Genomic DNA, 13,687 nt, shown 5'->3' with positions numbered 1-13,687 from the left:
CTGAAAAAAATAACAAAAAGTAGAGATTTGGCTGTACTGATTTAGGAGTTTGAGAACTAAGATGTTTTTATATATACATAATTCATGCTTACATAAATATAAACAGAATCAGAGAACATCCTGAATTGGAAGGGACCTACAAGAACTATCACTTAACTCCTGGCCCAGCACAAGACAAGCCCACCCTGTGCCTGAGAATATTGTCCTAAGGCTTCTTGAACTCTCTCAGCCTTGGTCCTGTGACAACTTCCCTGGGGAGCCTGTCTGAGTGCCCAACCATCCTCTGGATAAAGAACCTTTTCCTAATATATGCACTTTTAAACAAGAAGAGCCTCAAAAAACCCTAACATCTCTGTGCATTAAATCCCATTGTTCCTTTTTACTTACAGCCTCTCTGGCAATCTTGATACCAGTAATTCCCATATCACTGGACTGTCCTGTTGTATTCCATCACACCCCAAAGAATTCAGGACACCTCACCCACCCTGGCAAGAGCAGCGGGTGGCTGAGGTCATTGCCCTGTATTTGTACCCTCCTGCAGATAGATCGAACTTTAACACAACAAAAGATCAATCTCGGCCACTGCTGGCACCACACAGAGACACAGGGACTGCCTGTAGTGTGGCCACATGCCCTAGTCTATTTAGACAAGTAAAAAAACCCAAACCATCCTTTGCATCTAAACAGTCCAGAGTGAATAATCTTCAAATCCATTGATAAGCATCACTGAAATACAGGCTGAATCTCATCAACCCAGGAAAAGAAATAAGGGAGAAACTTCCTTTGTTAGGGAAACTGATGGTGGCATTAATCACTGTATTAAAATGGAGGCATTTAAGAGAGGCTGTGTCTTTGCAAAGTACTTTTACAGCTATGTCTGTCAGTTTCCTGAATTTTATAGAACATTTTTATACAGATGGTTTGCATTTGGCTTTTAGTTTTAATGTTTTCTGTTCATTAAATCACAAAACTAATAAAAACTAAACGATTGAGATTCCTCTAGCAGCAACAGGAACATTCCTGATGCAGTCTTATAATTTAATAAGCATCTCAATTGACTATTAAAATCCACATTATGATCAGAACTGTAATTCCAAAGATGAGGTCTTCTGAAAGCTTAATTTACTGTGGTGGGAAGTGGCAGCTGCTCCAACTCAGCAAAATTATCTTTTTTAACTGAGATGCCAGGGAAAACAGATGTTGATGAGACAATAACAAGAACAACAAAATCCACCACTGCACACATGCAGGTTCATTTCTCATCACCAGAGGAGTCAAGAAGGGCTTCTATGGATGCATAGAAGGGAGAAGGAGGGAAAGGGAGATGTGACTCCATCAGAGAACAACATAAGGGGCATAGTGACAAATGACATGGAAAGGGTCAAGGGTCTCAATGACTTCTCTGCCTTGGGCTTTGCTTTAGCTCCTGACCTCTGCTGAATTCCAAGCTTTGGGCCACTCTTATCCTGAGGAGCTACTGCCAGGCTTCTCTTCAGCTGTCCCAAACTTCTCAGCTGGGGATGCCCACCCATTCCTTATTGACACAGTGTTACACCATTTTTCTAAATGCATTACAACAACACAGATCCCTTTGGCAATACCAGAGACAGCTGGATCCACCAGTGCTCTGAGCAGAGAGTGTAAAAGACCCCAGTTGTGGCTGGCTCTTGTGGTGCCAGCCAACCTCAGCAGCCAGTGAACCAGAAGGGAAACGTCTCCTTCACGGACATGTTGCTCCTATTGATGTCCACAGCTCCCAAACGGGATCCCATTCTCCCTCATGACCACTCAGCTGGGAAAAACACCTACCAAAGGGCTGAGCAAGAGGGTATTTTATTACCTTTCCCCTTTTCAAGCACCAGACACAGGGGTTGCAATCACATCTCATGGTCAGAATACAGATGTGAACCTGTGACTCTTCCCAACTGCTCACCTGACTCACCTGACCTGAGTGAAAAATCAGTCAAGCACTAAGCATCAGCCACCGTGCCCACCCACTCCCCGTGGTCACTCAGGTTTGCTGCACTCTTACTGCAGCTGCCACATTAATTTCAATTTTCTCCTTATTAGAAAAGATTCAATCCTGAATTCAGAGCAGAACGTGAGATCAAAATAATGCCTAACAAAAAGGACCAAACTATTCTGGCTTTACATACTGCCACAGAATTTAAGAGAGTTATTTTTTCCCTGATGCAGGGGGGAAAGCAAAACGCTGAGGAAAACAACAGGCTAAACAGCAACAAGTGTTACAAAAATATATGCTACTTAGCAAATGTGTTAATTAGCCTAGTGAATATTTCGATTATTAAATGCTTTCCTTTCAAAGAAAGATTTTTTTTCTCCACTCTTTTCACAACTTGGATGGAGTTTTACAAGCAGGAATGGGAGCTGGCACATGCAGATTCCTGTGTATGTACATTATGTTTGTATAAATGACTGGACATGGCTACTAAAAACAACTGTTCACTGTTGCTTTCTCACAGCTTTTTGACACCAGCATCTCAAAAAACCCTTCATTTATATTCATTAGAGGAATCTCTAAGTGTCTTGCTTAATGGTGAAGGATTCAGGACTTGTCAGTCCCTTACAATATATCTTCCTACAGCTCAATGGGACCTACAACCTCTGATTTAGCAAAACAAATAAAACTTCCTAAACAAGGGTGATGCTCACAGAGGACTTCCCAAGTTATCACCCACTCAGCGGCACACCAGGAAGCACTTTGAGATGTAAATTCCAGCCATCAGGAAGCACTGGGAGAGGCTTTTAAAAAGCTCACCCGAGGGGTTTTCCTTGTATGTTCCTCCAGCAACAGGAAATCTTCCTCCAGAAGTCCAGAGATAAGCAGCTTCCTTCAGACACCTTCCCTTGGAGATGAACCTTCTGCAGTTCAGGGCACATCTAGGGAAGGACCAGGGTAGGTTTCACACCTGGCTGATGAACCCATTATCACAATAAGTGAAAAAACCCAACAGCATCGACTGACAAGGACCTTCTTCTGCCAGAGGGGAATTGACACACATGCAGAGCCAGTTTCAACTACAACAGACCTTTGTAACAAGCACTTTCTGTATCCCATACAGAAGGACTTGTTCTGCGCCCATTTGATCTACTTTAGGGGTTTTTAAAACTAAAATAACATATAAAGATAGTCTTGCCCATGACCATAGAGAAAATGAGCAGAATAAACATCGCAAAACAGCAGGGGGAAAAAAAATAATTAAATCAGTATTTTTTGCACAACTGGTTTTTGATACTTTATTTTCAGAACTGCTGTGAAAAAACCTAACAGTTTTTGGGATTTTTTCTCAAAGAAAAGTCAAAAACTTGGTTACTGCTTTGAGGTTTTGTGGTGAACCCACAACTCTCAAGACTTCCAGGAAAAGGAGCATGAGGGACTGTGTGGTTTAAGCTACTCACAAGGGAGTGGAATTAAAAAAAAAAAAAACAACATTCTAGCTTTCCAAAAGATGTCTGTTGAAAACACTGTTGAGTGGAAAAAAGATGAGCCAAGTTTTTCCAGAGATGCCATTATGAGGAAGACTGGAAATTTAAACTTTGCATGATGCACAAGACACGGCCTGACCCAGTAATTTGTTTTTTATAGGTGGAAGCCTTTGTAATTCTTGCTGCAGTGACAATTATCCAAGGTTTTCTTCTTGCTGGTCTGAATATCAAGGAGCAAATTCCAGAACCTGGGAGAAGCTTCACAAGCGGGTTCAGTGCAGTTCAGGACAGCAGGGAGTGTCTGGGCAGGGCGGGGTCAGCAGTGAGGCTGCTGCGAGGGGCAGCTCCCCGTGCTGGCTGGGAAAAGAGGGGCTCCAGCATCCGTTCCACGAGCCTTCCTCTTGCTGACAGCAGGCACAGGAGCACTTGCATGGGAAACAATTCAACATGTTGCAGACTTGGTGCTGGTAAGTAAAATAAACAAAATCAAGTGGGTAATATACTTGGAGATAACCTGCTTGCCCTCAGCTTTACTCGAGGTTACCACTGGACATCAGAGCTTGGAGAATTGATTCAAGGAGTGATCACAATTATCAATGAAGTCACACATGCAATAAAAATTTTAAAAATTAGGATTTCTCCTCTTTCCAGTGACTAATTCAACTAGGAATCAAAAAATTTCATGCACTTATACAAGAGCAATAAAAAAAATTAAATATTTATTTTGAATAACAAGCTTAAGTTCAAGCTGCATTGTTGGCAATGTTGGTTTTAAACACAGATCACAAAAGCGTGCAGAAAATTGTATTTGAGCAAAGAACAAAATAATACTAAGAATTATACTAAACAGCTGCTGATTTTTAAAGAAACAAAAAAAAGGCTTGTAATCACTATACAAAATATAAAATGTATTAAACACTACCATCCACAGAACAGAGGTTTATTTTAGTTTGATTATATTTAAAAATTATTTGTGTAGTTATTTATATAGTGAATTGTAAATGAATATTATACAGTAACCTCCTTTTGGTCTGCAAAACCTTTGTTGCACTATAGCACATCCAATCACATTGCAAAAAAAAAAAATTATTTGTCCTTACTATCAATAAAGAAAACAATCATTGATAATACAGTAAATATTGTCAGGTCTACAAATAATGAAATTCAAAATGACTCCTTCGACTCTGAAGCGCTTTCCATGCAAAAAGTCAGCACTTGCTGTTTAAACTGAGTGCACTACCAAGCAATGTCCAGGGTCGTAGATGTTCTTGGTAAGACTAAACCTTACAAAAAATTTAGAAAATAAAATAAAATTAAAAAAAAAAAATAAAATCAAAGATTGAATGCAATCATGCAACCTCTTACTACTGGGTAACCCACTGTGTCACTTGTTAATTTATTGCCTTCCTGGAATATCACTCAAGGCATCAAAATTAGATTCATGATAAATATACACATAATGAAAGGACACAAACTGCTATTCGACACTACTACTGGTAATGTCTGTGCTACGTGAAAGCACCTTTAAAAAGAGCCTATGCGGCAAGAGATAAGTGTCTAAAGATTCAAAATGAATCAACAGTATTGGATAACAATATAATTCTCAACTCAGAAGCTGCCTCAAGATTAGGTGCATCTTCAGTTAATGTAACAGGAAAAAAAGGCAATGGATTTTATTATTTGTATCCACTCATAAACTGACCTAAGGCCACCAGATGTGCAGACACAACAAGTTTTCTTTTCTTTTTACAGTTCTTTAAATTGTAGGATGATACGGGAATAGATCTATTCAAAAACAAACAGCTATTTCATCTCTATTAAGAGGTGGCACCAGGCGTGGGGTTCACGTTTTGAGTGGCCACCTGTGGTGCCACTTCAATGATCCGGGGTTTGTCTATAATCCTGGCCGTGCGGTTGCCCTTCTCTACAATGCCAATAATCCACGCCTGGTGGCCTTCGCCGTATTTCGGGGACTTGATCTCGGCGCAGAAACGCGCTGCCTGCTCTCGTGGTAAACAGATGAGGAGACCTCCTGAAAACAAAGAGAGCAGAGCATCAGAACATCTGACTGCAAAGTATTTCAGCCTAGGTCTGCCAGACCCCTACTTGGACAAGTGCTTGGTGACTTCAGTGGAGTCTGCTGAACTCCAAGCATTCCAAGAAAAGACACAGTGGATGTCCAAGCTCTTGCTCTACAGCAAGATGTCTGTGCCTGAATGCAGTGTTTAGTTTCATATAAATGAAGCCAAATGTACACAAAAGATGTTGGCAAAAGGATGTGGTAGTGATGCCAACAAATGACATACTGAAACACCACCAGCACTGTAACCTTCCTCCGAGGACTGCAAAGTGCCTCTACACAGGAACATTTTGGATAAAGGTCATATGCAGATACCTGTAACCACATATTGGTGGCAGCTGATTCTGGTAGTAATCCCATTGCCTGCAATGAAATCATTCATCAAAGCAGGCACCACTACCCTGCTGAGACTGCAAGAGGCAGAACATGAAACACAGGCTTGATCCAGTGTTCCTTGTGACAGCCCTCGTGACCCCTTTGTCTGACAATTTTCTAACCTGTTTAGCCTTTCTTGAAAGTTTTCTTTTTCTCAGACACGACTGAAATTACTTCATTTACTAATGAATGCTTTCAGAAGCAGCACAGTAATGAGTTAGAAAGCTTACCATTCCAGGATTAAACCTAAAAGCACTTCCATTCTTAGAATCCCAAAGCACTGAAAAAGGTAGGTTGGCAAGTGAATAGAAAATATCTAGAGAACACAGGAAGAGAGTAGATTCACACACCCCTGAATTTGGGCACATGCTGAGCCTTGCTTACTCTTTGACCCAAAGCATTCTCATCCTCACATGCTCTACAACCAGCTCTGAGCCAGTCCAGGGGCAAAGGGCCACCTGCTGAGCAGGTCACCCCGCAGCTCAGATGCCACCTCCTCCTCCTCCACAGACAACTCCTCAGCACAGTGGGTACCTTGATGTTTGCTCTTCTGAGCACATAGTCCCTTCTGTGGAGACTAAAGACATTTTTCATTTAGGGCCATGAAGAAGCAGCTACTGAACATCAGGAGTTAATTAAAAGGGTAAGTAGAAGTGTGAAAGTGATCTTTTTAGAAAAGCCAGCCAAAAAATGTCTACCTCTCTGATATTTCAAAATAACATCCCAGTATTTCTATCAAACACAACAACAAAAATCCCATAAGCTTGAATGACAGTGCCTGTAACTACTCCAAATGTAACAGACATATCAGTTGCAAAGGAATTATGTGACATTCCCATGGAAAGCTCTAAATCCAACTGAAGAGAAACTTAAGTCATGGTGCAAGCGAGTCAGAGGAGAGGTTTGCAAGTGGCAGTGCAGAGAAGGTACTAACTAGCCAGAAGGGAGGTGTGCAAGTATGGTAAAAAACAAGAGCAGAAAAATAATCTTCACTCTATTTTTCACACACACAGTCTCTTCCTGCACTTTTGTATCATTTGTACACATAGCCCCTTATCATTCTCTGACAAGAGAAAAAAAAAAAATCAAAATCCCAGTCTCTGGTGAAAAAAAAAAAATCACTTCCCACCTGCTGGCTACATCCCAGTCTGATCAATAATGCTTAAAAAGGCCATGAGCTACTCTCAACCAGCAGCAGGCTTCCTGTATCCAGGGATTATAGTTATTTCTCTGCTACACTGACCAGTCTCTTTAACCCTTTGTGTAAGTCCTTAAAGGTTCTCCACTACATTTTTTAGGCAAGTTTGTGTTCTTGGCATTCCCAGCTGCTCTGCTTTTTGGGGATTAAAAGGATGCAGATATTTGGTCGCTGTCCTGGCTTATTTTTGTAAGAACAAAAGGGGGTTTTTGCAAGAGGCATTAAATATTGCTGGTTTTAACAAGTAGTATTTCAAGCAGGGAAGTAAACACAGAACACTTCAAAAGCAGGCCAGACAAAACTGTGTAATTAAGAGCAGAGATACAAATAGTTCATGAATCAAAACCAAGTCCTTGCTCCTGCTAATGGCTTTCTCCCACAATGACTTATAACAGGATGACATCATTAGCCTTGCCTCTTGTCAGGCACTGACCCTGCCCTTCTTTTCCATCCATCTGCCTACTTCCACCAAATCTCCACAAATACCAAGTTCCTGAGATACCTCTACTACACTAAAAGAGTCATCTGACACCATTCAAAAGTTATTAGGACTGAAAAATACACACATGTATCAATGTCCCAGAGTAACTCTGTGACTTATCTCTGCAAGTAGCCACTCTAAAAAAAAAACCTCATTATTTTGAAACCAAATGCCGAACTGCAAATTTAACCATTACCAAGGAGTTCCCTAAAAGAGATTGCAGAATAGTATGAAAGTGCACTTTTAGGAGCCATTAGCAAGAGTGCCTAAAGGATGGAACAGATGACATAATACATCTTTTCAACACTAGCTTTTGTCAACAGGTGCCCAGCAAATGCACATAGGGGAAAAAAACTCCAACACAATAACCTTAAAATCCATTCAGATAGTTTTCCAGTAAATTTCTTATTGCCTGCCCACTCTGCTGAAAAACATCTGTTCCCAGATGAAGAAGCTACAGACAGAGTGTGTCTAGAAGTTTAAGCCAATAGAGAAGTGTCTGTGTTAGAGTAAGCAGAGCCTTGAGCAGCCCCAGCAGGCCTCCCCACAGCTGGGTATGAGGCACAGCAAGGTGGGCCTTGGCCTTCATATAAATCAGTCCCAGGACAGAAGGTGTGCAAACAGCCTGGTCCGAATGCGAACAAGCCATGCCAGCAGAGCCTGCCCAGCTCACATTGCTGACACACACCAGGCCCTGCAGTGCAAGCCCAAAGCCTGTGGGTGGTCATTCAGCTTCCAGAGCCTGGCCAGTGTGTTCACATGGCTACAGATCTTTTGGGTATCTGGCAGACACTGTCCTGTGACAAATCCCTGTAGCCACCTCCAATGGCAGAAACACAGCACTGTGACCAAATCAGACGTGTTTTGAGGCACCCACAGTTCACCACCAACCAGATCTGTCTCGCTGTTTTTCCCATCATCATCCATCTCTGCCCAACTCCGCAAGCTGCTCAGCATTTCAAAGAGACCTCTTGCTCTCACTCCCAGAAGAGATTCTGAAGTCAAGCATTTCCCACTTCCCAGCAGTGCATCCATCTGCACTGTTTTACATTCATTCCTTCAGTGAAAAGAGAATTGGGTATCCCCAAGGTGCAGGATGGGCAGCTCTGAAGACATAAGCACATGGTTTGCAGCTAAACAATTCCCACACCAACTGCTTTCCAAACCTCTACTACAGCCACTCACCTGGAAGAGCACCTTGCAGTTCCAGCTGTGTCATGCTATTTTTTGGGCTTTTTCTAAATAACAAATGCTACTGGCACTCCAGCTATGTGGGCTCTTGGGTAGTAAGAATCTGATTGGTTCTACCAACCTTTTTGACACAGCTTGCCAAGCTGTCACCAGATATTTCTACCCGCTTCTGACTGACTCTGGATTTGGAAAGGGTTCACATCCCGTATCCTGTTACACATCATCTGAGCCACACAGTCTCTGCAGGACAGAGTGTCTGCGCAAGCACAGATGGCCAAGGAACAACTCAGCAGATCAGGGTAGGTTATGTATTCACTAGGAGAAAAGTTTATGGCTCTCACTGTGATGCCTTTTTCCAGATCTTCAGACTGTTTTGCTTCAAGGGGCCCCCTCTGTTGTGAATGGCAGAGAACACAAATAATACTTCTGAAAAGCCAGAAGATGACAGGGAAATGAGATAAGAGAAAAAGACAGAATTAAACAGGAGAGAAGGTTCAAGGGGAAAGTGAAGTAGAAGGACATCCAGCAGACAATAGTGATCATGCTTATCAGAGAAGAGCCAACTCTTAATAAGGCAACTTAAAAAATAACCATAAGAGGTTCTCATCACCTGATGATCCTGTAAATATTTTTATCCATAGCCAGCTTTTCAGTATAATCTGTTGTACTGTCACTGCAAATAGCAGCTTTATTGAACTCAAGTAATAAATGGGTCAGAGAGCAACATTTATTTTTTTGCTCCTAGTCATGATCCCTAAAGTCAGATTTCATAAAAGTAAGGGAGAACAGCTGTATTCTTGGATGTCTGTATGCTGTGGACAGAGAAGGCCTCAGTTGCCAACACTGGCCCACCCAACACTAAATTTTATTGTAACAAACCAAACACCATCCTTTGTTAGGCAAAACTACTGCCAGTCACTTTGCTTTTGAGAAAACTGTCAGATGTGGTAGAATTTCCAGGTATTCACTGTTCTGGAGTTAACAGAGAAAAACAAGTTTCAAAAGAATTCAGAATCATCACTAACTTCTTACTGCAAACTGGAGAGTTGCAGGGTTTCTGTAACAGTGTTCCATATGGGAACAGAAGACATTCAGGACAGGATGGTGGTTTGAAAGTCAGGCTGAAGGAGTTAGTTGTGAACAGCTGTGTGGCTGCTGCTCATTAGCCTGGCCACCTGCCAAACCAGCTGTGACTCTGGACGCATAGCACGCGATTTGTGTGTTTGAAATGGAATTCTGAGGTGCAGGTGTAGGGAAGGAAGTGGGTGGCACTGCTGTCACCTACCTGAAGTCTCTGGACAAGTGCCGTGCATGAGGCCAAACATGTTGCCACAGGCCTTACTGACAGCAGCCATCTTAGCCAGGACAGGGAGGTTGTGGATAACAAAGGACACCTCGTTCCGCTGCTGCTTGGCAAGGTTTTGTGCATGCCCCAGGATCCCAAATCCTGTGATGTCTGTAGCTGCATGTGCATTGAAAGTGTGCATGAGTCCAGCAGCTACAAGAGAGGGAGGTAGAAAGAACACCAAATCAGAAAACACCAAATTATCAGAAAAGTGCTTTAACAGTATTGTGCACAGTCCAAACGAAGTTGCATACCTTTAATGCAAACCAGATTGGGTTAAATTAATAAAATAAATATAATCGTGCTCGAAGAGAACTGGAATTCACCAATAGTGCACGTAACACTTAAAAAATTCAATTTGTATTTAAGATATTAAATCATGCTGAAAATCCGTCATGGAAGTTGCATTTATGAGCATGGTCTATTAGACATGTGCTATTCATTTATATTGGCAGTCTAAGAAACAGGGGTTTGCTTCAGATCCAAACTTCCCAAAGGTGAGGGCCAGGGAGGTTCTGAGGTCAGCTTTGCTCCACTAAGGGCAGGGACCAGACACAGCTCAGTCTTCTCACACCTCTTCCCCTGCTACCCTGCAATGGTGACATCACGACTTGAGATGGGGACACTCAAAGTTTAAGAGCTGAAGAACAAAGCCTGCGGCTGTGAGCAGAGGGCCCAGCCTCCTCACCTATATATTCATGGAATTCCTGCACATTTGCAGCTTCTGGGTGGGAAAAGGGCACCCCTGAATGCAGGACAATAGCACCAGTTAAGAGTATTTAAGTGTTGTTAAAGATGTCTGACAAGAAGAGAGGACAAACAACACCGAGAACACTTTGACGCTTTGACTTTCTTTGGGTGCTTCCCAACACAAGAACTGGACGAGTTATTTTCCATAAGATAATGCTGGTCGTTTATATTCTTTCCTGGAAGGCTTTTGCAAAGAACGAAAAACCAGGGGGATGACATAAGAAATGAAAACTGAATAAAGGGGAAGAATGATATTTAACTATTCCTGTTCCTTCAACTGAGAAGTAAAACTCTTAACTCAATTCTCCACTCTGCCAAAAGATACCTTGAAAAAAGAAGGGAAATCCTGGATTAAAACTTCTAGGGTAAAAGCAGAACCTTTCCTCTACCAAAATTAAAAAAAAAAAAAAAAATAAAACAAAACCCCCCTACAGGAATAGGAAAAAGACAAACAGAAAAAAAAGCATATTCCACATACATACTCCATACTGTGGAAAGCACAGTACAAGACCGAATTGTAAGAAAGTATTTTTTTTTTTTAATCAAAACTTAAATTGAAGCTTACATAAGTTTAGAGCTTTTCCTTTTTTTACTCTATTTCAAATTATTTTAACCTTATCACAGTCAGGTCTTCTCTATGGAATAAGGAACAAATCCAATATTTTTCCCTTTAAAACATCCTTTAACTCACTGGAATGTTACTTGCAGCACTCACATGAGTCATAATCATATCCAGCAGCTTTGTGTTTTTGCTGTATAATTACAAGAGGGCGTTTGATTTTAATTTGCTGGTTTCACTAACACTGAACAGCAGAGAGATAGGGCAGAATGAAAGGGACAAAGTGGCTGTGCCACAATTCCCCAGCACAGTGAAATAAAATTGATTTGGAATTGAAAAAACTCACAATCCCTTCCCTCCAACACAAACATCTCTTCTTACCTGTCCTGTTCAGCCGTGCCATATTCATCATTGCCTCCTGGTATGCCAGTTCTACGTCTTCCTGCGTTACCACGAGTTTGATTTTATTCCACTTTTCAGGCTAATGGATGAAATAAAGATGTTTCTTTAAGATTTTCAGCTGTACATTTCAAAGCACACCCTGACCACTTAAAAAAAACCCAAACCCTTAGTCCAAAATGTATTTTTTTTTTAACAGTTAAAGAGGGGCAAAATGTTCCAGTCAGAAGTGTGCACCTTACTCTGCTGCACCCTAGCAAAGTTCATTTAAAGATCTATTAGGCACTAAGCACTTCAAATCCTACTTTCAGGAGCTGAGTGGAGCGGAATAAACTACCAAAGAGAAAGAACTCCTCCTTCAAGGTAACTCTCCGGATTTATCTCCAACAGCCAAATTAAAGTAACTTTGTTGCTGGATGTTGAGATTTGTAATTTCTGGCTTCTTGGGTTTTTAAGAGGTTGTTCTTGATTTCACACCTGGACACCTTGATCAGGAAAGACCACTGATATCCACCAGTCCTGGTCAGAGGAATGCATACTAAGGCAAGATTTAATCATTCTAGTTTAGGATTAAGGCAGTTTCATAAGCCTCCTTTACAATTTAATACCAGCATCTTCCACCCATTCTCCAGTATCTGGTATGGTGTCATCTCTTCATAATAATCCCATAAATGCTCTTTGTCCCAGAAGGGATTCCAGATCCAGAATTAAACAAAGCAACTATTTTATTTTTAAAAGCCACACTACAAATTGATTTAACTTTTTTTTTTTCAATGAAAATAAAATTACAAAGAAAACACAGAAAACACAGGAGTTTTGAAGGCACAATACCTACACTGCCATTCCATAGATTAAATGTATAGAACAAACATCTTAACAAAAGGTGCAGGAACTACTAAGAAATGGTAGGTGATGCTACACTGGGGAAGGATCTTGTCTTAAATGAGTGCTGACTTCAAGGGGTGTAAGAGAGAATCCAGAAATGACAAAAAGGGGAAAGACTGGTCAGCCAAAATAAATTGTTAAAGAGCAAGGAACAATGGCAGTGGGACCAGAGTTTCTGATACTGGGTTGAACTGGATCTACTAATTAAAGAAAAGCATTTTTGCTTACACAAATGAGAGACCAAGTCAAAAATTAAGATGTGGCTGTTACAGAGATGACAGAATAGGGGCTATTCTTACTCTGGGTATGACTGAAAAAAACCTGAGCAGTCATTCTGCCTTAAGTTTCAAAAACAGTTCTGAGGCTGATCACAGGATGGAAACTGTCAGATGATGGCAACGGAAATCACAAATGATGTGGAAGCAGAACTCAAGGCTGAGGGTAGAAGAGCTACAAACACAGGTAAGATATGAATTGGAGGCAAAGTCCACTACGGCAATCAAGATACTGGAGTAAGTCAACAGGGAATTGAGACAGATAAATTTGCAAAAACTTCCAAACAGGTTTTAAAAGCAAGATTGTATTTCCAAATAGGAAGGGTCTGTAGATAGCAGCAAAGAGCTAGAAAACCCTCTCTGAAGGGGCACAGCACAGCACCCCCTTTCATGCCTTTAAGCATGTATATCTCTACGCTCCAGTTTCCCTTCCTTGCCTATGCATAAACTTGCTATACGATACCTTCTCCCGCACAATTTTTAATATGAAGTCCTATTCCCCGCCAAAATTTTATTTACAGGTGGATTTGTGATGGGTAATTAATTCTAGTTTCACTTTCCCTGTATTTTCACCAAACAAAGCTAAAGAAAAGGTAGCATAGCTACTCAGAAATTTTCTTACCACAATCAAAGATATATTCTGTTTACACATAATAGCAGTATTGATTTCCTGGCTGTCCTCATTTTTCAGACCAGAAGGTT

At 41.2% G+C, this 13,687-nt stretch overlaps 1 protein-coding gene across 5 annotated transcripts in view; it reads right to left on the bottom strand.

Moving 5' to 3' along the window:
* Nucleotides 1-3,244: 3,244 nt before the first annotated feature.
* The window catches only part of SEPHS1 (selenophosphate synthetase 1), a 24,987-nt gene continuing 14,544 nt past the window's right edge, over nt 3,245-13,687 (bottom strand). For 4 of the 5 annotated variants that reach the window (XM_005526046.3, XM_014255201.2, XM_014255202.2 and 1 more), the window contains 3 exons: nt 11,808-11,907; nt 10,058-10,270; nt 3,245-5,479 (listed from right to left, as the gene is read on the bottom strand). In XM_005526046.3, coding sequence (XP_005526103.1) covers nt 5,265-5,479; nt 10,058-10,270; nt 11,808-11,907 — 528 coding nt within the window. In that variant the 3' untranslated portion in view covers nt 3,245-5,264. The remainder of the gene's footprint in view (nt 5,480-10,057; nt 10,271-11,807; nt 11,908-13,687) is intronic. The other variant, XR_015772495.1, reaches the window with a different exon arrangement.

Source organism: Pseudopodoces humilis, chromosome 5 (assembly GCF_049639895.1).
Source record: "Pseudopodoces humilis isolate 2021_Gansu_Grassland_sample_001 chromosome 5, ASM4963989v1, whole genome shotgun sequence".
Lineage (NCBI taxonomy): Eukaryota > Metazoa > Chordata > Aves > Passeriformes > Paridae > Pseudopodoces > Pseudopodoces humilis.
This window is presented reverse-complemented; position numbering and strand designations above follow the sequence as displayed.